The sequence below is a fragment of the Pleuronectes platessa genome, chromosome 5, assembly GCF_947347685.1.
Source record: "Pleuronectes platessa chromosome 5, fPlePla1.1, whole genome shotgun sequence".
Lineage (NCBI taxonomy): Eukaryota > Metazoa > Chordata > Actinopteri > Pleuronectiformes > Pleuronectidae > Pleuronectes > Pleuronectes platessa.
This window is the reverse complement of record NC_070630.1, coordinates 24732099-24754763: the sequence shown is the minus strand read 5'-3', so window position 1 is coordinate 24754763 and position 22665 is coordinate 24732099. Positions and strand designations below refer to the sequence as shown.

At 41.8% G+C, this 22665-nt stretch overlaps 2 protein-coding genes across 3 annotated transcripts; one reads left to right on the top strand and one right to left on the bottom strand.

Moving 5' to 3' along the window:
* Positions 1-9: 9 nt before the first annotated feature.
* On the top strand, positions 10-15007 carry pcsk7 (proprotein convertase subtilisin/kexin type 7). Of its 2 annotated transcripts, none has more exons than XM_053422238.1 (17): positions 10-98; positions 1570-1874; positions 2251-2493; positions 3215-3349; positions 5497-5662; positions 5780-5870; positions 6012-6066; positions 6253-6391; positions 6487-6587; positions 8062-8229; positions 8742-8846; positions 8960-9062; positions 11683-11839; positions 12134-12228; positions 12376-12481; positions 13201-13318; positions 13790-15007. In XM_053422238.1, exons 1-17 carry the CDS (start codon positions 62-64, stop codon positions 14060-14062), a joined length of 2397 nt encoding a protein of 798 aa, XP_053278213.1. In that variant the 5' UTR covers positions 10-61; the 3' UTR covers positions 14063-15007. The 2 variants fall into 2 exon arrangements, with proteins under 2 accessions (XP_053278213.1, XP_053278215.1); XM_053422240.1 differs by having other exon boundaries at positions 29-126.
* A 1526-nt stretch (positions 15008-16533) lies between these two features.
* On the bottom strand, positions 16534-22295 carry tagln (transgelin). The gene is made up of 5 exons (XM_053422241.1): positions 22117-22295; positions 17978-18166; positions 17702-17873; positions 17441-17543; positions 16534-17336 (listed from the first exon to the last, which is right to left on the bottom strand). The coding sequence occupies exons 2-5, from the start codon at positions 18155-18157 to the stop codon at positions 17198-17200; spliced, it is 594 nt and encodes a 197-aa protein (XP_053278216.1). The 5' UTR covers positions 18158-18166; positions 22117-22295; the 3' UTR covers positions 16534-17197.
* Positions 22296-22665: the final 370 nt, after the last annotated feature.

Here is a 22665-nt window from a genome sequence, read left to right as displayed (position 1 = left end):
CACGTTCACGCTCGACTGTGTGACGTATGACGCATTGTGACTCGCAGGTTGCGGAAATGAGATGACAAGCTCAACGTTACACAATTCCCAGCGATCAGGTGAGAGGAAGAAGAAGTCGGTGCACAGGTATGAAATGTTTCTGATCCAGTCACAAACCACCTCGAGCTGAGAATGGTACCGTGTTATCGAACGTGTTGTATTTAAGCAGAGCAGCGGTGTCAGTAGTTAGCGTCAGTACAGGAGCTAACTCACTCAGCTATGACAACAACAAGGCTCCGACTGAAACTCGAGCTCCTCTTCTGTTGGGTTACTCTTGTTTTCACCCGTACGGGCTCGTTTATTCTACCAGAGCTACTGACCAAACCAGGAACAGCTCATTCACTGACTAGCTGGAGCTAGCTTGTTGCTCGCTGACCCAGTGTTCAAATAAAAACTAAGCAATCAGCAAAATAGTGAGCTAGCTAACATTAGCTGAGTGAAGCATGGTTTGATCAGTCGCTGTGTTGATAGTCACAGGTGTGAATGCACATTGTCGATAACGTTATTTGTTCCTCATTTATGACCGTTTATATGTAATATAATTCATAATGCAGTCAGTATATTTGGCTACTGAGCAGAATCATATCCATGAATCTAATTTGTGCTTATATCATAGGACTAGGATCATTCGCTGTATTTTAAATATCTAGAATACTCAGGAAGTTGTAACTGTTTGATATGGGGTTGTTTAAATTGTTAAATTTAAAATGCATCGATGAGAATCACAATGAATCCTTCAGAAAGTCCCTTCCTGGTAGGGTGTGTTTTGATTAGAGCTCTGTGTTGCTGACATCTATCTGACTTTGTAATTGAGTTGACTCTTGACTCAGTTCTTTATTATTTGAATTCCAGTTTGTATAATGAATAGAAGGAGTCTGTATTTTACACCAAGCAGATTAACAAGTGGCCACAGCAACTGTATTGGGACGCCACCAGACCCATAGGCTCACACTCTACGTAGCCTGCAATAAATCTGTTTTTAATTACATTGGCACGTTGATTGACTGATAACATGTTAGTCAGCTAGTTGTTTGCTTTGACAATTACATAACCTGCCATATGTGATCTGCTGAGTGCACTTCTATTGGGAGTCAGGAGATTAATGCTTCTCCAAACAAATAATCCAGTTGTGCCTTTTTAATCACATTTTTTTCCTGCTGTATTAGAATCCTAGTTGATGTGTATTGTATGCCTGCATTCTCCACCATCTCGTGTCAAAACATTAATGCTTCGCTTCAAGTTCAAGGCATTTGTTTAGGTTTCAGTAGTGCCAATAGAGAAGCAGTCTTTATGAAAGCTTCTTCTTCCCAGTTGTCAAGTGCGAGAACTTTGATGTAAACAACCAGAGTGTGAATTAAATGTGCTGCGCCCACAGCTCTTTGAACTGACATCTAGTTAGTGTGATGCTGTGAATCTAGCAAGTGGCCTCTGAATGCAGCACACCAGTGATAAGCAACCAGCCACTCGTTCCCAGATTGTCCTCACTACTAACGAGACCGTCTTTTCTCCCTGTCTTTGTCCCGCATCCAGGTTGCTGTTCCGATGAGGAGGACTTGCCCGGTCAACCGTGTGTGTCACCCCCCGTTGCTATGGCAACGTCCTATTTTCCCAAATTCCTACTCCTCCTTTTGCTGTGCACCTTCACCCTCGTGCTGGTGACCCTCTTGCCCTCTGCTGCTCCATCGATTCCCTTTCGTCCGTCTTCTTCTTCACCTTTGCCGCAGCACTCATGTGATTCAGGTCAGTCCTGGGCTGTCCAGCTCCATGCTGGCCAACACCATGAGGAAGAGGATGGCGAACAAGGCTTGGAGCCATTGGATGTAATAGCTGACAGGGTACAGTGCAACAGACTTTCAGACTTTTCCAAAGCTCATTCAAATTCTCAGAACAACATTTCCTTAGAAGGCTTCAAAAGGTTTACTCCCTACAATTACTTTTACTCTGATACATTTAGTATTTACGTGTTTATCACTGTTTGGTTTTAGTTATAAAAAGGTTTTACATACAAAGCTATAGTCCATTTAAAAAATTTAATTTTTCACTTCGTATCCCTAATATTGACATTAAGCTTTTTAATTCAACATGCTTTAGTTTTATGCTTTATGTATAATGATCTTCATTTATATCTCATCTACTGCAACTACTCTTTCTCTGAAGAAGTCACTGAAGTCTCTTCTGATCTGTTTGCACTTCTCAAATCTTCCATCCCAGGTAGCAGAGCAGACTGGGCTGCAGAACCATGGTCAGATCGGACAGCTGCAAGGCCACTACCTGCTGTGTTCCGTAAAGCCCAGTGCTGGATCTGGGGGGGGTATTTGGAGGAAAAGTCTCCAGCCCGGGGCCATTCTAGCAGCCCACCCTCACGTCCTGTGGTACTCCAAAGACAGACTGCTCAGCCGCTCGAAGAGATCAATGGCCTTCAATGATCCCCAATATCCTAAGCAGTGGCATTTGGTGAGGATGTAAACTACTGTCTATTTTTATTCTCACCTTGCCCATTCACATTCTAATATTAATAGATAGTAAAATGTTAAATGTTAAATTGATAAATTGATCAGTATGCATTATTTGCGTAAGCGTCATTCTTATAATCTAAACATGTTTTTGACACAGAGCATTATTGTGCTTTAATTATAGTACGTACCAGGGGCAAAGTTTAAGAACTGTCACAAACAATCATGTACTATTTTAACAGCTTAGAAAGAATCAAACTTTCATAACCACCATGTTAATTTCCAGTTACACCTGTTTGTTTGCATTATGGGTGTGGTGAAATTACTCAGTTCACTTGGTTTAAAAATGTTGTCACGTTTCTTTTAGCCAGTGATTCACAACAAATAATAGAGAGAGTACGTAGCCATGATTTAGTTGTTGATATTTTGCAAAAGTAAAGCCATTAGTGTGTTTTCTTTGTAAAGAGCCTGTCCGTAGTTGTGCACAATTTACTCAAGATAAGCACTGTGGATGATTGTAGCACTCATGAAGCTGTAGTTAGAACACACAGATTTGAATTTTAGGGTAATTGAGGTTTGATTAACTACAGATTAAGATATAATCTAAAAGAAATGGATTTCAGAATTGATCACCTGATATTCTCGAGCTCGGTACAGGTTGCTTAATCCAACAATAAATCTTCTCCTCTTCTTAACTGTTAAACTCTTTCTTTACTTTACAGCACAATTACATCAATAAAGGAATGGATATCAACTTAACAGGGGTGTGGGAGCGCAACATTACTGGCCAAGGAGTCACAGTGGTTGTGGTAGATGACGGAGTGGAGCACACACACCAGGACATTCAGGCCAACTATGTAAGTTATTGCCAACCCATGACCTTTGTTTTGTCCTAAATAATGAATTTTTATGGAAAGTGTTAATCACAAATCAATGAAACCGTTTGGTTGTTGTCGTCACTTTTTGCCAGTGATATTGTCTACTACACTACATTACATTCTGTTCCATCAGTTGGTTTTCATACCATAATCAACTAGCATCTACTACGGAGAAGAAAATGCTGTACCTGTCTTTCCTGTGAGCAGATAGAGGTTTGCATCTGTGAAAGCAGATAAATGTCCCCGACCCTGACTGGCAACATTACTGCAACAACCCGTTCCTGTAGATTCATGCTGCACAACATCAGGAGAATACGTACCCTTTTCACTCAGAAGGCAGCACAGGTTCGGCTCCAGGCTCTGGTCACCTCATGCCTAGGCTATTGTAACTCCCTCCCTGCAGCTCATCCAGAATGCAGCAGTTCGACTGGTCTTTAACCTTAAGCCTGAAACATGCTTCTGCGACTGCGTCTGCGTCTTTTCACGCCGCTGTGGCGCAAGACCTGTTGTCATTCATGCTTCCCCAACTGTTGCGCGTCTTACAAAGCAATTCCGCGCCAGAACACTAGGCGGAGTAATGCTTTTTGTCGAAGACGACCTGAGAGACGCCTTCTTTCTTCTTCATCGATTGTTTATTTACATAGCTACTGCGGCTCCTTGTAGCCTTTTTCCGGCGGACAAATCCGCCAGTCAGTGACGGGTTATACAAGTGGACATACTTTCGGATCTCTTCTGCCAAACGCTCTTCTATTTGGTCCATATTCATTCTTCTAAATCTCCCGTTGTTTCTGCCTGTATTATGGGGCATGAAACCGGAAATGCAGCTCCAGAAGGGATGTAGAGCAGACCAATCACAGCCTTGCGGGCTGAGTGAGCTTGCGGAGCTTTGCCGTAAATTTTAGAAAAGTGGGGCGACGCCCGTCAGCACGTAAGAAGGGATACATAAGCACGTAAGGGACCCGGAAGGGCTCTTGCGCTTACGGGCCCGTGAAAACGCAGAAGCATGTTTCAGGCTTAAGTTCTCTCACACTACTACGCTCATCGGCTCCCTTCACTGGTTACCAGTGGCTTCCCAGATCCGTTTCAAAACACTAGTACTTGTGTTACGCTCTGCAAACAGATCAGGGTCCAGTCTACATCCAGAACATAATCAAACCTTATACCCCAGCCTGTTCAGTCCGCTCTGCATCTGCCATTGGCTTGTTGCTCCCTCACTGTGAGCTAACCCCTATAAAAAATCACGACTGTTTGCTGTCCTAGCTCCTAAATGATGGAACGAGCTCCCCAATGGCTTTCTTTGAAGAGAATGTATTTTTCTTGATTCTTGTTGTTTTGGGTTTGTACCCTCATGGTTCAATACACTTATTGTATTGTAAAAGCAAGCATCGGGTAAATGAAATGCAATGTTCTTAATAATAGAAGATGACACTCGCATCAAGAGACCAGTTTCACTCCAGTACTTATAGGTATTAATGAGTTGTGTTTTTTTTTGCTGATGTTTGTGGAATAAGTTTAGCTGATTGTGAAATCATTCTGAAAAAACGAAACATTTCTCACATCACATATTGAGTTGGAGTGTTTTTGTTTTTCAACAAATGTAGCACAAAAGGGACGATGTTGCAGAACGTGGATTCCAAGGTCATTTTTGACACGAACTTCATAAAATGTCTGCAGCGTAACAGGATATTGACGTCACACGCTTTCACAACAGCTAAAATCTCCAGAGAGACTGGATGAGGGTTGGCCCAGCATGCAGGAACCACGATGAAACCTGAATACCGCTGCAGGGATCACATGTTTTGTTTACAGCATGTCGGTACAGGCATCTGTCCTGTTCTCCAGAAGCTCTCAAAACCTTTTATTTTCCTAAGTTGTCATTTTTGTCGGCGTCTTCCACGTGTGTGGCTCCTTTTTTCATCCTGAGATATTGTCATTGTTTTTTTTTCGCACTTGGGCTCATTCAGGCTTTATCTATAGTTTGCTAGTTCAGTGCATTTCTCAATGCACTTAAGTCAATTGTGACATTCTCAAGTACTAGTATTAATGTTATTTTTCCTATTAAATCAATGAAGCTTTATTTAATTTTTAAAAACCTTTTTACTCAAAGTAATTCTGTGTCCCTCTAGAGCCCTGAAGGCAGTTATGACCTGAACTCTAACGACCCAGACCCCATGCCCCACCCTGACATCCACAGCGACAACCACCATGGGACTCGGTGTGCTGGAGAGATTGCAGCCGTTCCCAACAACAGCTACTGTGCCGTGGGGGTGGCCTACGGCAGCAAAGTGGCAGGTCTGGACAGGAGAATTAATTTTTGGCACTGTTGATCAAAATTCAGATTTAAGAACTTCTGACACAAAAGGACTGGTTAAATATGTGTGGTAAAACAAACATTTGTTCTGTCATCAGGTATCAGAGTCCTGGATGGCCCTCTGACAGATAGCCTGGAGGCCATAGCCTTCAACAAGCACTACCAGGTCAATGACATCTACAGCTGCAGGTAACAAACACATCTCTGTCTGGCTCTGCTAGTTATGTCTGTGAGCCCATGACCTTGTGTTTGCAAAGTCTGCACTTCTTAAAAATACACCATATTGTGAAAGGCGAGTTTGGATTCTAATTCAAATACTTTCTCATCCAGTTGGGGTCCAGATGATGACGGGCACACTGTGGACGGACCGCATCCCCTGGGCAAGGTGAGACCCAGACCATCTGTGTGCGATACTCCTTCTGCACTGCAGAGGGCAGTAGGCAGCAGCAGATCAGTTACTGAAGAGTAGATTTAGAACTGTGTCTACACTGTTTTCATTCAGTGTATTTTTCTCCCCATCTTGATTGTATCTTCTTTCTTTTCCTCATGGCATTAATTGTTTTTTTCACAGGCGGCGCTGCAGCACGGGGTGATCGCAGGTAGACGAGGATTCGGCAGCATCTTTGTGGTTGCCAGTGGCAACGGAGGTCAATATAACGACAACTGCAATTATGATGGCTATGCCAACTCCATATACACCATCACAGTTGGTAAGGCAAATGGGTCGGGTGTTTAGGTATGTGCTGCATTATGTGTTTCGGGTGTGAACAAGTGGCCATAAATTGTGTGTGTGTGTTTGTTACAGGAGCAGTTGATGAGAATGGCAGGATGCCTTTCTATGCTGAGGAGTGTGCAGCAATGCTGGCCGTTACTTTCAGCAGTGGGGCCAGCAAGCTGAGGAGCATTGTAGGTTTTTCTGGAACACACAGGCACAGCACACAAATGATGAGTAGACTCAAAGAGTACTTGACATTTATCACAACAAACAACTTAAAAGCAGTCATTTGGGACTTTTTGAAGTATCCCATGTTTGTGTTTTAAGAATGTAAACGTAATATCCCCATCTCAGTATCCTAGATAAGCCCTTATCTCGGTTTTGGGAAACTTGATTTTTGTAGAGTGCTTGGTGAGTAACTGGGATACTGTTGTATGTATACATCTTATCCTGGTTTCTGACTACTGTCCACTACCTGCCCAGGCTTGGCTTCTGCCATTCTCATGAAGGTGACTCACATACAGTAATAGGATTCCCTACAAATGAAAAATGTCCCTCCATTCTGCAGGTATCTGCTAATGAAGCTGTCAGTCCATATCATTTCATATTTACATTTAAATGATATAGTCCAAATGAGTATTATATGCATTTCTGATTATAAGGATCAGTTTCTACATTACATTACTGCTACATTCTGTCTCTCTGTGGTTCAAGTTAAGAAAGGAGTTGTGCTATTTCAGTTATAGTTGAGCTGCCAAATGCCAAGAAAGTCATCCAGCTGCTTTTACTTTCTCTTGAAGTGTGCAGATACAATGTTTCAAAGCATGGCGTGTGACACCGTGTCTAAGTTGTGCCGTGACACCCTCTGTGTTCTGCAAGCTTCAGTTATTAATGTGGTTTACAGCTGTTTAGAAACTAAAGAGCTGCTCCACATCAGGAGGAGCAGAGACTATGTTGAAGAGGGAGTAACGGCCCACTGAAAGCTACTGACCTCTGTTTGCTGCTGTTTGGGGGTGTCACTGTGGTAACGCAGTTTGGAAGTAGAATGTCATCGCCTGTGGGAGAGAAAATGAGCCAGGATTGGGTTCTCTCTGGACAAGAATGACCCACCACTGACCACAGTGTACCCACAGGCCCAGTACATACCGCACACTGCTCATCAGTGGATTCATTCTGTAGAAGCCATTTAGAGTCTGCTGAGAACAGCTGCCTTCACAAATGCAGTGTATCAAAGATGGCAAATGAGCGGCGGATGTGCGTCGGGGTACATCTTGCTTTAGATTTTGGCGGCCACAATATCAGATTAGAGTTCCTCTTTCACCATTATTTCTAACTTGGTACCATTAAGTACATGCACAACACTTTGGAGTCGCTTGAAAACCCTCTACATGGCTGCAACAGCTGTTGGAAAAGACCCACATGTCTGCATGTACTCTGCACAGTGAGCTGGGAACTCCTCTCTGAACATTGCTGTGGTCCGCCTGTCCGACAAGCTGTCACTAATGATTGGAGTAGTATGTGTATATGAAAGACATGGGTTTCTGTGTGTGTCTGTTAATGTGTACCTGTAGTACATACGTAAGTGGCTTTTGATTACAGCATAGAGAAGTTACTACCGTTACACTGTTTGTAGATGAATTTCAGCCCGTTTGTCTGTCTCTGTAGGTGACGTCAGACTGGTCCCTGCAGAAGGGGACAGGCTGCACGGAAGGCCACACCGGCACATCTGCTGCTGCCCCACTGGCGGCTGGAATGGTGGCCCTCATGCTGCAGGTCCGTCCCTGCCTCAGTTGGAGGGACATCCAGCACATTATCACCTTCACTGCCACCAAGGTAGCACATTCTTTTTGCTGTGTGAAAGCATTTCTTAGCAATTCTAAACTACAGTCTCACAATGAATCAGATGGATTTTTACGCTTCTCATTGTCCAAACCTTGATTTGTTTGTGGTCGCCACAATAAATTAAAAAACTTTAAAAAACTTTAACTAACACGTAATAACCATTGAATTCTAAAGGTCTAGGTTAAGTTGAAAGTTGACGCGTGTTACTCTGGTTACAATGGTCTCGTTTTGACTGCTCATCTTTGAACCACTTAGGTCAAAAGGCAGCAGTTCCCAAGACGATGAAAAACATGACATTATTTGTTTCACTATATGAGCTCTCCAAGGCTCCCAGAGAAGACTTTAGAACAATTCATGATTTGAAATTGTTTCCGATCCTCTTTTTATCTTTATCTTGGACAACAGACATATTATTTAAATATGGACACGATCCTACAGAATGTCATCCCTGTGGATTCCCACAGTTTAATTTGATGTTTGTATATGTTTGTTTGTGTTAACAGTGTGACAACAGTGCAGACTGGAGGGTGAACGGAGCAGGTTTCCATCACAGCCACCAGCACGGCTTCGGTCTGCTCAACGCATGGAGACTAGTCAATGCTGCAAATGTATGTGCATGCTGTACACACTATCAGTGCTGAGCTGTCGTCACTATTCATATTTTTCATAATTCAGATACTACAAGTTACCGCTAGAACTCTAAGGGCTCTCTGTTTCACAGGTGTGGGAGTCCGTGCCGTTCCTTGTATCCTATCAGAGCTCAGCCAGTGGAGAGGAGGCGTCCATCCCGAACTATCCAGATGAGCTGATTCGAACCTGGAAAGGTGAATATGTCTGCTTGTTGGCTCCTCTGTCAGTGTGTCTGTGTTGGACAGACGCTTGTTGAGTTTAAACGCTGCTCTCTGTAGCTGACTCCCTGCTTCCCTCCCTGCCTGCTCCTCAGTCAGATTCCCAGTCCATATTAGGTAAAGTCCTCTTGTTTGTGTCTTCCTACGTCTACATTCAAATACTGGGTGAAATTGCTGCCATTTCTTTTTTTTCCTCTCTTTTTTCTTCACTTTTCCTTCCTGAACTGTCTCTGCATTTTACATCTGCTCTTAGTACTTTCTGTTCTTTTTTCATTACTCACCAATTCTCTATCTGTATACGTGATCTGTGGTTTTTTCTCTCTCACACACACACACACTTTCTCACATATGGTGGTGACTTCACACCAGCTGAAACATTTCTTCTCCTCTCTCGATCTGTATCTATAAAAGCTCTTAACAGCCAGGAGTCAGGAGCTCAGCCAGAGTTTAGAAACACATCATTGTGAGGACCATTATAAGCATAGACGACAGAGTCAAGACATTTTGGCTGGTCGTCAGTTTCTCAAAGACCCTGAGGGTTAAGGTTTTTTGGCAAGGGTTAAGGGACTAGTGAATGCATTATGCCAACAAGCGTCCTGACTAAGAATGATAAAGTTGTTTGTGTGCGAGGTTTCGTGTGTGTGTGTATGTGGTCTCATGGACTTGCTTATGGTAACAGAGCAGACTCAGAAAAAGTCTGTCTGGGCTTCATTAAAAAAAGTAATGGAGTCACATTAAACTACTACAATACAAGTTTTCATCCCCTCAGTTGAATCTGTCTTGGATAAATCCCAGACCTACTGTTGAATCAGTGGGATTGTTCAGTATGTCTGACACACTCATTAGCAGTGGTTGTTTTCTTATGTTGATGCATTTTCGTTGCCTGCTGGTTTCTTGTGTGAACACCTCTGCCGCTCAAGTGTGTTGGTATGCTTTCCTGTACCGATGGTTAAACTGGCAGTTAATAAGTGTTTCTTATATATGTATATATATATATGTATATGTATATATATATAAGGAAATGTTGGTTAAAATGTGACAAGCTTCAGCTGGAATTGGTTCTCAAAGGGGAACAACACATGGGGAAGGAGGAAATGTACAGCTAGTGAAAGCACTACACCTCTTTTTTCTTGTGAACAGAACATGCTTGGTGTTTATGAGCTCACATTGAATTATTTATTCCCCTCTAATCCAAAAATATTTTTTGTGATAGTTTTATTCGCCAGTGCAGATCAAAACAACAGGTTTGTGTGATTTCCAGAGTAGGGCTTTCACTTTTTATATAAATCAAGATCATCACAGTCACTTCATTTAAATGTGTTAGATTCCCTCTCCATAGAGTTAGATGAGGTTGAACACTTGATGACGCTCCCCTCGTCTGTGTTGTCTCGTCTGCTGCCTCAGTTTGATGGAAATCTATCCAGTGTTGCTCCTGGTTTGTTGTAATTCAAGAGTCACTCAGTTGCTTTGTATAATTTCAACAAACAGCCTTTTCTTTGTTGGTGAATTTGCCATTCACAGTGTCCAACCTTCCACTCATAATTTCTCAAACTAATTTACCATTTTCTTCTGCTGATGTTTTAGGGTAGCTGCCTTATTATAATAATAATAATAATAATAATATTAAAAACCAAAATAATAACTTATTTATAATTATAAAGTGCCTTTCAAGAGACCCAAGGATGCTTTACTTGTTTCTGGAGCTGATATGGGGGCCGAAGGTATTTTTCCACACAGTCCCATATATCTTACATATATTCCTCCTTGACAACAGTTTGGGTGGTTGCTTTCTTTTATTTTTCATTCGACACTGCATTTTGCAGCTTTGTTCTCCTTACCACCCTTCCCCTTTTTTGAAATGTCCTCCCGACTCTGTCTGCCCAAACCTCTGTTTACACTCTTCGTCCCTTTCGCGTCCCTCCCTGCCTCGAGGATGTGTGCAGCCCTACATGGTCCGAAAGCACCATGAAAAGTTCTCACATTATATCACCTACTTACATTATAACTAACTCAGTTTAAGGTGAGATATTGTATTTCACCTTATTTAAAAGAAAAATCTGTTTTACAGAAGTGTCTTGGCCAAGATTGTACCATTATTTCTCATATAGTGCTTTATGCTTGTGTCTTTGTGAATCATTCAAATGGGTTTGCACCAATTTACACAAACTTAACACAGTGCATACCTCTTGCACTTTCTCGATCACTCACACACTGCCAGCACAGCCTGCAGTGTATTGCCCAAGGACACTTGAGTTGCTTTCAGACATGCACTTAACTCTGCAGTCGTGTGAACTCTAATGTTAATGTTAACGTTACTTACTCAACCTGGCCTCCTAGTATAAAGTCAGGAGAATTCGATCTGAGAACACAAGCTTCTAACATGCGATAGACACTAAAACGAATAGAAAAAAAAATTTAATGAAAAAAATGTCTCCTGGTGGAAAAGCGGTGTCATAGTGGAAGATGCTGATGAAGATGTCTAGAGAATTCGTGGCGATAAGACACTGGCTGCTCCATCTCTCGCCTGAATAATGCTGAGGATTGGGTGCTAACGGATATTAAGCTAAATGCTAACACCCTGTTCTCTCTTCCCCAGTCTCTGCTGCTGACCTGAGACAGTCCGGAATGGAGACACTCGAGCATGTGGCTGTTACCATGACAATAACCCACCCTTGTCGTGGCAACTTGGAGATTTTGTTGGTCTGTCCAAGCGGTATGATCTCAGTCATCGGGGCACGCCGTGCCATTGATAGGTACATACAAACATAGAATTGCTCTGGTATTATGTTAAATACATTAAAATATGAATTTGTTTACAGAGGAGATTGTAATTTGTGAAATTCACTTAGTTGAGTGTCGATACATATATTACTATGCTTGAATAAAGAAATTGGCCAATAATCTTAATGGAGGGAGCAGTGATCATACTGTTCATCAAGTACATTATTCATCTTTATAATTATGCTCATATGTTAAACTGTCCTCATATCAGTATCTTTGACTGCTGTCCCATCAAACTATTTGTGAATGTGTGTTTGTCCTTATAGAGACCCTGCAGGTTACGAGGACTGGACTTTCTCCACTGTGCGCTGCTGGGGAGAGAGAGCCGAAGGCCTGTACACACTAAAGATATCTGACCACAGTAAGACGCTGCTACAAAGGGACACAAATGTCTTTTAAAGCACAAATACACACATTTCTATGTCTTTTATGTTTGTATGTCTTTGGGTTTGTGTTGTTTCATAGTGTTTGTTACCCACCCACACTGACCTTCTCTTTGCTCTCGTAGAAGAGCTGTCGTCTAAGCAGTATGCAGCTCTTGGAGTGTTGAAGCAGTGGAAGCTGACGCTGTACGGTTCCTCTATGACCTTCAGTGAGGTCAAGGACAGACAGAAGTAAGACCTTGCAGGCCTTGTTGGGATCTGCTTAAAGATGCGTTTTCTTTCCTGGTGGTCCTGTTTCTTTACTAGAATTGTGCTCTGATTTATTCACATTATAATTAATTGTTACCATTTTTTTTAATAGTATAGCAGATTCTATAAAATTAAATCCCACCCCTTAATTCATTGGACCTTCATAAGCTACATGAGATGACACAATACTGTCCAAATGTGAGCAGAAGAATATTAAAGGGATAGTTCCAAATAATAACAAAAATGCACTTATTATCTACTTACCCCTATGCTGATGGAGTGGTGGGTGAAGTGTTTGAGTCCACAAAACACTTCTGGAGTCTCTTTGTTAGAGCGCAATCCAATACAATGGAAGTCAATGGGGAGTCCTTCTTCAGATGTAATAAAACAACAGAAAAAAAACATAACATGCCTCCATACTGCTCTTGTGATGTCATCCAAGTGTCCGGAATCCCCCATCGCGATAGGGGTGAGTAAGTAATGAGTGCGTTTTTAATACTGGATGAACTATCCCTTTAATTTTACACAACTGTCAAGCAGAAACAGAGCAACCTCTTCTCAACTCCCAGTGGTCTCTCCACTGAATAACAGCTCACCAATTTGCATGTAGGTCGTCGCCCTTTTGTGTGTTCAGTGTTGCGACTAACATGTGGGCTTGAAGGATAGATCTGAATGCTGATTGGCTGTGCACTGATTGACAGGCTTGTGGATGAGGCTATGAGTGGCGAACTTCTGAACAGCAGCTCCTCTCTGCCCTGCCCTCCAGGCCTCGACATTCCTCAAGAGATCGTCAGCCCCTTCACCACCAACAACCTCAAGGTAAAGTTGGCAACACGCACCACCATTACCGTGTTGGTGCCTATTTGTCTTTGTGTTGTTTTGGCCATCTCTATCTGACAAGTAGCTACAACTGCGTTCCTATCTATCTAGTTAAGTCTATAACAATTTAATTATTTAATTTGAAAATAATTTTGGCATGTCTAAAAGCAACTCAAGTGTCTGTGAGGCTACTGCACATGCTCTAACATTCATGGTTGTTTTTCCATCCAGGTGCACTCAGGAAGATTTGACCTTAATTTGTGCTATGTTAAAATACAGTGACATTGGATTCGGTTTGATTAAATACATGGCTCCTGCAGCAGCTACAAATGCCATGTTTCGATAAACATTCACAATCTATTATTTATGGTGCTTCTAATGTGAACCTCTCATGAAGCAAATTATTGTTGTCCTTGGCTACGGGAGCTGATCTTCTCTGTACCCTGCTTTTTATTTCCTTCTCCCTTGCAGTTTCTGTTGTTGCTGGGATGCTTTGCTCTCTTTTGGTCTATCTACTACACACTTGAGGTCACACTGTCCCACCTGGACCTCAAGGGCCTTCTTTGCCTGCGCAAGAGGCGCGGAGGTCACCGTGCCAGGAGGGTGCGCCTAGGAAGAGGAGTGGAGGAAGCGATGGAAGAGGACAGGGAGGACGAGGAAGTGGACTCAGGGGTGGAGTTGCACGCTGTACTGGACCCAGTGGCCAAAGCACAGTTGTTCAGTGGAGAGCGGCTGTTAACGTAGCACTGAGCCAAACGATGTGTCTCTCACTGTCTGTGCTCATAGGACGTCTCAGGCTTCTTTCCCTTCTCCCCACCCACCCAGCCTCCTGTACGGTTCTGTCACCGGTCAGTAATAACTGTGGTGATGTCTCGGAGTGGAATGCTGATAAACTTGACTCAACAGTGGAATCTGTCTTTCTCTGCATTCACCAAACATGTGGCCTTGTATGAAAATATATGTTGGAACTGTGACTGTGTGTGTGGGTGTGTGTATGTTTAGCACATTTGTCCATCTAACAAATGTCCTAAGATAAAATATTTTGAGGTAAAAACATCCCCTCAGAGATTGGTTGAATTAGAGTAAAAGCAGACATGACCTGGAGATGGACCTAATACTACATAATAGAACTAGTGTATTTGCACGTGGGGAAATGTGTATACAGGGTTGTCCGTAGTTAACAGTGCACCAATCATAAGAAATATAAATGCATCATTTGCACTACAAAATAGTACGAATCTGCTATGCGTGCATGAGTGTGTGTGTGTGTGAGAAACTGTTTGAGTTTGCCTTGTGTGTGTGTGCTTCTTAGTCTTCCATCATAAAGTTTCCTCAAATGTGAGGTTTATAGAGAGTACTGTATTTTAAGATCAAGATTTTGTATCTTCTGAGGTGTCTTTGATTTTTAAGACTGGGGTTATTATCTGAGGGCTATTGACCCAACTACTGAAACTTGAAGTTGTATTCTTAAGTGTGGGATTTGCATATGTATTTTTTCTACAAATTGTAATATATACACAATGTGTGTCTGCTGTACGGATGTATACCGACTATAAGGATTTGTACATTGTGTTTTTTCAAGAATGTATTAAAAGAGTTTAATTTTTTTATGTAAGGAAGTGAGTTGGAAACTGTGTTTTGCTGTGCAAGTCACAGATGACGTGAATGACATTAAAAGACTTAAAGGGATATGCTGTTAGATTATTCATGTGGATTTTGATTGACCAGATATCACTGATGCTATGATTTTATAACTCCTGCTAATAATAGTCTTGGAAGATTGTGGTGTGTGTGCGTTGTACAGCAAGAAAGTTTAAGGAAAGATTCATTATAGCCATGGTAACAACTCTAGCACTGAAATATTTAGCGATTTCACTGTGGCCAATGAGAAGTTAATTCATTCAGTCAATACAAGATGGTAAAATGCCCCAAAAAATTATAAATCATTTAAACCCAAACAAGGTTTTAACAGGGCTCAGACTAGGCGACAGCAACTGTGATACTGTATTAATCCATCATGATGCTAGGAGCTAATGCTAATGTCACCATGCTAACTTGTTTAGCATGATGAGCATGAGGGAATGTATCCTTCAGGATCGTGGTATAGCCGTAGTCTACAGGGGCTTCTTGTGATCGGCGTCACTAGCTAGTCACGCTCTTGTTATGTTTAATGCTCCTTGTTTCTTTAACGTGTACTACTTTGTTAAGTTGAAGTGTGATACGAAAGAACTGGACATCTCCTTGCTTGCCTGTGATATTACCTCCTTGCAAACCGTAACCTTACCAAAGATAAATTAACCCCAGGATAGGCTGCGCTGGGAAGGATCAATCCGTTTGAGCTTTAGTTTCTCGGGGATGGAAGGATGTGTTGGTGGCAACATTTGGAGGAACATTTCAATTGAGACAGTTGAGTCACAAATAGTCTTCAAATGCCGCCTCTGAAGGATGCGGCCGCTGGATTGACACACAGCTATGGTCTTGGTCAGTCTTTAAGCTGGTTTAAGAATGCTACTGAGCATTAAAGGACCCATCGTATGCCCATTTTACAATAGTTGATATGGTTCCTTGGGGTCTTAATGAAATGTCTGTAACATATTTTGGTCAAAATACCACAAGGATCATTTAAAACAGTACCCCCTTTACCCTGTCTAAAACAGCCCTCCTCAGATTGACCTGTTTTGACGCACTCTAGCGTACCGTTTTTGAAATAGAGGAACCACAACAAATCGCGGGAGTTGTTTTTTCCCCAGAGTTTTTGGGATGGTAGACATGCCAGATACCCAAATTAACGTGTAGAAGCACTACAAAAGGGTTAACACAAGACACAAGTGGCTAGTAACGGGGGACAGAAACTTTCCTCAGGTAAAGTACTGACACATTTTTAACACACACATTTAGTAGCTACAATGGAAAAGTAATGTTTGAAAATATTTTTACACCTCAGGAAGATTATGCTCTATAATCCCTTATAAAGTATCTTCAATGAAAGAGATAGGAATGCATATTTGTACAAATGTACTGGTAGGACTCAAAGATTTTGTCCCATTAGTTTTATACAGTCGACTATCTATGGGCATGTGAGAATAATTAACACACATGAAAAAACTGAAGCCATTCTCTAATAAGATGTATATTTCATTGCAAGACCCTTCTTCTAATTTCCTGACATAGAAAAAAGTAAAATACCCAGAATCATTCAGAAGTCAAGTCAGAGATGTATTTCAAAGTCATTATTTAATAAGACAATGTACAAAAATATTGGTGCTGATACAGCAGGCGTTGCATTGTGGGAAGTGGGAAGTATAGAACAATATTTTTAAAGTAAAATTAAGGAGTACTGATTTGTCATTTTTGTCACCTCACAAATTGAAAAGACTGTCCCTTCTGTAAATTACTAGTTACAACAAATCAGTCTTCGAGTCAGAATCAAGAGCCAATATTTCAAAAAAAGAAAAGTTTAAGAAAACTGCTGCCATAATTCAGACATTTGTTATCTATTAGAGATGGAACAGTGGTCAGTTATTTGTCGTATGAGTGCTGTGACTGTTTCCATCAACATCTTGGTATTTTTAAATCAATGGCAAAGAATTTAAACTTCTGATTTCTAATTTCTAAGACTTTAAACAATGAGTTGTACTGGACCTAACTAACTGCAGTGGGAGGAACAAAGCATGGTGAGCACTGTGGTTCATCTACCGGGGGGTTCAGGGTACGTGTTAAAACTCAGGAGGAGGGGGAACTTTTTAGAAAGTGACTAAACTCTAAAGCAGAGACAGTTTTAGTATGAAAGGAAAGTTGTCGTGGACCAGTCAGACGCTTACAGGCTCTAAGAGGGTGTTAGGGGATGCAGAGGTTTTGGGTCATCGCGGCTCATTGAATTTACATGATCTGCCGGGGTCTTCCATAGCTCATGCCCTCTTGACTTGCTCCCTTATTGGATCCCATCTGAAGGCCAATAACATTTTTTCCCGCCTTTATCTGCTCGTCGCTGAAATCCCGCTTGTTCTCCTGAGCTTTCCTGCAACATGTCATTGAAAATGTCATTAAACAGATAAAAGACATTTTATATCAATATGGTGTTCAGATAGATAAAGAAATTTCCAACTCAAGTTTGAGACTTACTTGAAAAACCAGCTAGGGTCTCCATTATATGTCCCTTCATCCTTGGTGATGGCCAAGCTGCCCAGAGCTGACAGGGTCCTCTGCACTGCTGCCAGGTCCTTAGCTGTCCCAATACATATACAGCCACAATTATTATCCCTCTCAACAATCCTATTTTCTGTCACATCATCATCTGCCCGAAGCTCTTCAAACCAAACCCGCGTTTTATCTACTTGTGTTTATTGTTTGCAGTTACTAAAGAAGGAGAAGAACCCCACTGACCTTCCCAGAGGTCCACGGTCTGGAACATATCGGTCTTGGTGACACCATACTTCTCGGCAGCATTGAGGAACTGGGAGATCTGCTCCATCTGTTTGAAGGCCATGGTTGAACCCTGGATCTTCTTCACAGGTTTATCTCCAGTAAACAGACTGTTAATCAGCTCGCTCAGGACCTGGAGAGAAGACGAGATTGAGTGACAGAGTTTAGACAAGAAGGAAAAAACAAAGATCGTTAATCTTAAAGCAAATTCTAGCAAAACAGACAAAGAGTACTCACACAACCATCTTTCAGCCAGGCCTGGAAGCCCATTTTTCCCGCCTCTGGTCGTGCCACACCAGAACCACACTGACGACAAATCCACTCCACCAGGATCAGCTCCAGCTCAGTGTCATACTTGCTGTCAATTTTATCCTGAACCTGTCGGCTCATGCCATACGATTGACCTTTGTTAGCCATGCCGACTCCCTGAGAGGTGAGGGTGAAATGGTGGAGACAAGGGGAAGTTGACAGAGGTTTAAATATGGAGGGATAAGGGGACAAACAGGAGAAGTAAACAAAATAAGGAAAGATAGTAGTTGGGTTTTCACTGGTATCATCCCCCATCTGGACAATTTACCACACGTTGTGTATTCATGGACATACAACATACAGTTTCCAGGTACAATCCCCCTTCAGTCCAAAAAAATTGTCGGCACAAAAAGCATTTCCTGTATGCACAGCCTGCATGGGATGTGAATATACATATTACACTAAATCATACTTACTTGCATACACAGGTAGATTTTTCATGTATATACATACACCACTACAAACATTGACCACATGCATGTCAAAAGCGTGTGTATATAAGCATTAATGCTCAGCACTTATTTGAATACCTTTTGTAAAACAGTAGCACTAACAGTGTTGTCTCCCACTGCACACCATTAAGCCCCATCAGGACCAGAGGCAAGTGATATACAATGGGAGCTCTGTTTCAGCCCGATTTTCTTTTCTTTTGCATAGTTTCTTTTTTTATGCACTCAAACACACGCACAAACTTCTCTGTCAGTGCATACACACATATCACTGCTAGCACTTTTTTTTCTTTTGTTTTATGCTTCTGTATTGCCTTTGGGCCATCAGCCAAGTGCAAAACCCATATCAAAGTGCTCTCTGCACCATCCAACCTTTGCAGCCATCTTGATGTCAGGTCACTTCAACTTCCTGTTCCTGGGGAGTTCAAATATTAAAGGTTAAAGCCAAGAGTCGAGTGTAAGTGGCTCCTCTCTGTCATAGGGCAGGGAAGTACCTCGGGCCAACTTGATGAATGTGAATCTACAACAACACCTTTTTTTGGTTTGTTTTAGTCTCAACCATATCGTCTATTTATCAATTCACCATCCTCGGGAAGGAATACAAATTTTCACTTGAAATCAAGGATGACATGATTTGATTTAGGAGATGAAGGTCAAGGTCACTGTTGCAAAGCACATTTTTTGGCTAGCTAATAATGTTTTCGCTTATTATGACATAATTATACACAAACATCCACCATAACGTTCTTATATTTATTTCCAAAACGTTACAGGTCAACCTTGCTGTGATTTCCTTGTGGTCCACTTGACACTCTGGCCATTATTCAACGCCGGTACACAGGAAGAGATGGAGAGATTATAGCCTTATAACATGTCAGTTCCCCACAAGTGAAGTCAATGCATCTTGATGCCCCCTGGTGGCTGGCTGCGGTAAAAGTCATAAATCCCACCTCCTGAACGTTAGGCGATGGAACATGAACCAAACAAAAAATTCTGAGTACACATCAAATAAATTTGGCTTGTCTGTTCATTTTAGGTACTACTTATCAGTAGTACCTAAAACTGTTCAATAAAGTATTCGTACCACCACTGCAAAATGATATACTGCATGTCTGCATATTAGAGTGTGCATGGCAATGTCATTAATGGATTCCTGCCCAGAGTTGTCCGCAGAGTATTATTACCAACCCTGTTAATTATAAATTCTTTGCATTCCCTGTAGTCCTTTTTCAGACCGCAGGAAACCAAACACACATGCTGGCAACCCGCTCATTTATACACAACCATGGGTTCACATATATTTTCACTTTGTCTGTCTGCCTTTCTTTCTCGCTCTGGCAAACACACACACTCATTTCCCTTGCTATTTTCACTGACGTACATCATTACATAATCATTAAACACATGTCTGGTATGCCTTTAAGCTCTCTTGTTTTCCATGGGCCTCTAGTTTTTAGCCTCATAAACTACTCTCTGGACCACAAATGCAAATGGTTCATGCTACAATCTATGCAAGGAAGGAGACAGAAGCTATGCCCACCACATTGTGCACTCAATGCCTTCTCAGACTAGAGAAGAGAAGAGAAGAGAAGAGAAGAGAAGTACTAATTCTCCCACAACGTTTGTCCTGTATCACACTATGTGTGTATTGCATGAGACCTGTACAAATATCACATAACATTTGGGGAAGTTAGGACCTGGTCTCTATATTTGGTTTATGTTTATCTAGGGACAAGCTGTTATGCTTGGGACCCGGCCCAGGTCCAATAACGCAGGATTATCTGCTAAACAACCTTCTGTACTGTTTGTCTGCATCTCCTCAAATACTCAAGTCACAGTTCACTTGACATTTATTATATAAGCACTTTTTAACAAACTTTCTATAATATCTTTATTATTTAAATATGTACAAATTTAAAACCCTTTTACCTGTATTAGAAACCATTCCTAAAATAAATCTTATTCCTGCAACTACAACCCTGACCAGGTAAAAAGGAATCACTAAAATGTGAAGGGGCAATGAAACCAAAGAAATGACCTGAAACACAAAGATTAAATTGAAAAGACAATGGGCAAATGAGGCATAATGGGATAAAGCCACAGATTAAAGTAAAGGAAAGCCTGGAACATCTCCTCTCAGAAGTATCCCTCAAACATGACTTCATAAGTCTCTCTTTCCATCCATCTCTCACAGTTGTGTTTTTTCCTCTGCTACCATGGTGAGTCTGCCTAACGCCAGAACAGGAAACCAGTGTGAGGGCCGTGGCTGCTGGGGCGGCCTGAAGGGAAGTGGCATCATGTGGCCTTGCCTCCTCCCCAGTGTATCAGCTAACCACCATATAATGATTTGAAATAAATGGAAATGCATAGGGACTTATTCAGATAATGGTGATAATAATTTTATCCCCCAATATAAGTTTGGTAGGAGTTGGGGTTGAGGATGATTTGCCATCTTTTTACTAATGTCTTATTTTGTAAAGCACCATGTATCTGTGGTTTTGAGAGGTTCCATTAAAATAAAGTTTATAATTATCAGTGTATTATATTATTATAGTTAAAGCTTGACATCTTGGTGCAGTACAGATCAACAGTGTTAATGTTATTTGAGTCACCTGGTTGAAGGACATTCTCCCTGCCAGCTGATGTACTTTACCTTGACAGAGCTGTTTTGTTATGTGGCTCTGCTTAACGCTGGCTAACCAGAAAACTGCAGCTTTGCTTCACCTGCCAAGTTTTTCTTATCACTCAAAGAATTTTCACAAACTGCTGCCAAGAGCCTTCATGCTTCTGATTATTCTGACAAACTTCTTAATTACATTTTCTACTGACCGAGGGCTGAACTGACTGTTCTGTCGGTGCATTGTTACATGGACGTGGTTAGTTCCTGGCTTTATAAACTGCCGGGCCTCTGGGCTCGGCTGTGTTTATGTGCAGCCACAGGATTGGCAGTGTAGATAACGTTATCTGCTGCTATAGAAACCCAGCTGCCCACTGGTCCTTCCCCTCTTCCACTGCTGGCCTGCTTTTACTGCAACCACATAATAAGAGAAATGTCTCCACCCGCTTTTAGACTTTGCAGCATTTTTCTGTTAATAAAATACTCATTAACATACAGAGAATGAAAGACTGGCCAGGCTGAAATGTCGTCTGTGGAAATAGAGCCGTCTCTCGTCTCTCTATCTGCATCTGTATCCTCATCCAGGTGTCCCTTCATGCTCCCAAAATCCATGGACAGCAGTGGATCATTAGCTTGTGCAATAAAAAATTCAGTGACCTGAAATTTGCATATGTAAAACAACCTTTGATATACTGTGTATTGTAACCATCAGTTAAACTCATGGTAAATAACTGTGTCATTTGCAGAAAGAGAACTTCATCAACCTTTACCTGGAACATTGCGATTTTTTTCACATGAATATAAAGTGCTATGGTTATTTTAGATTCAAAAATGTATTTCTGTCGAATGGAGACATAAGCATAGCATTTTTTAAATAATAAAAAGTACGGACTGATTGACCTATAAAGGTGATAGCCACAGCTGATATGTCTATCTGTCCATCCCAAAGACACACCAGCAGTTTTATTCTTTAAAGCGGAATAAAAGAAAAGTATACTCACTGTGTTAAAGAATAGGTCACTTCTCTGCTGGCCACTAGTGCAGTTTATGGGTGACTGTGGGTTGTTTCACTGAGTGTTTGTATATGCCTCCCAGGAACCTCCCTCTTAAAAATGCCGGCTTAAAAGGAGCAGATGAGGCAAGATGACTTCACTACAGCCTACTGAACCAGACTCCCAGGAAGGGAGGAGGGAGAATGAAGGAGGAGTAGGAGGAAGAGGGGGGAAGGTAAAAAAAGGAAACTTCATCCTTAAAAAGGCATGGCCTTTCAGCAGCTCCCTCTGCCTGTCTGTGCGTCTCTTCCCCTCACGTCGAGTTTAAAAAGCCAAGCCTTATTTGGGTAGAGTCTTTCCATGCAGAGGAGGGAGACGGCCGCCAGGTTTGGTCAGCGGGAATTCTTCAAATAGTTTCACTAAATCCCTTACTCATTCAAAGCTGCTAAACGAGATGAGGTGAAGGAGTAGATTGGGGCCTGGAGGAAGTGAAGGTGGGGTGATGATGAGGAGAGGAGAGGAAAGGAAGAGGAGAGGAAAGAAGGAGGAGAGGAGAGG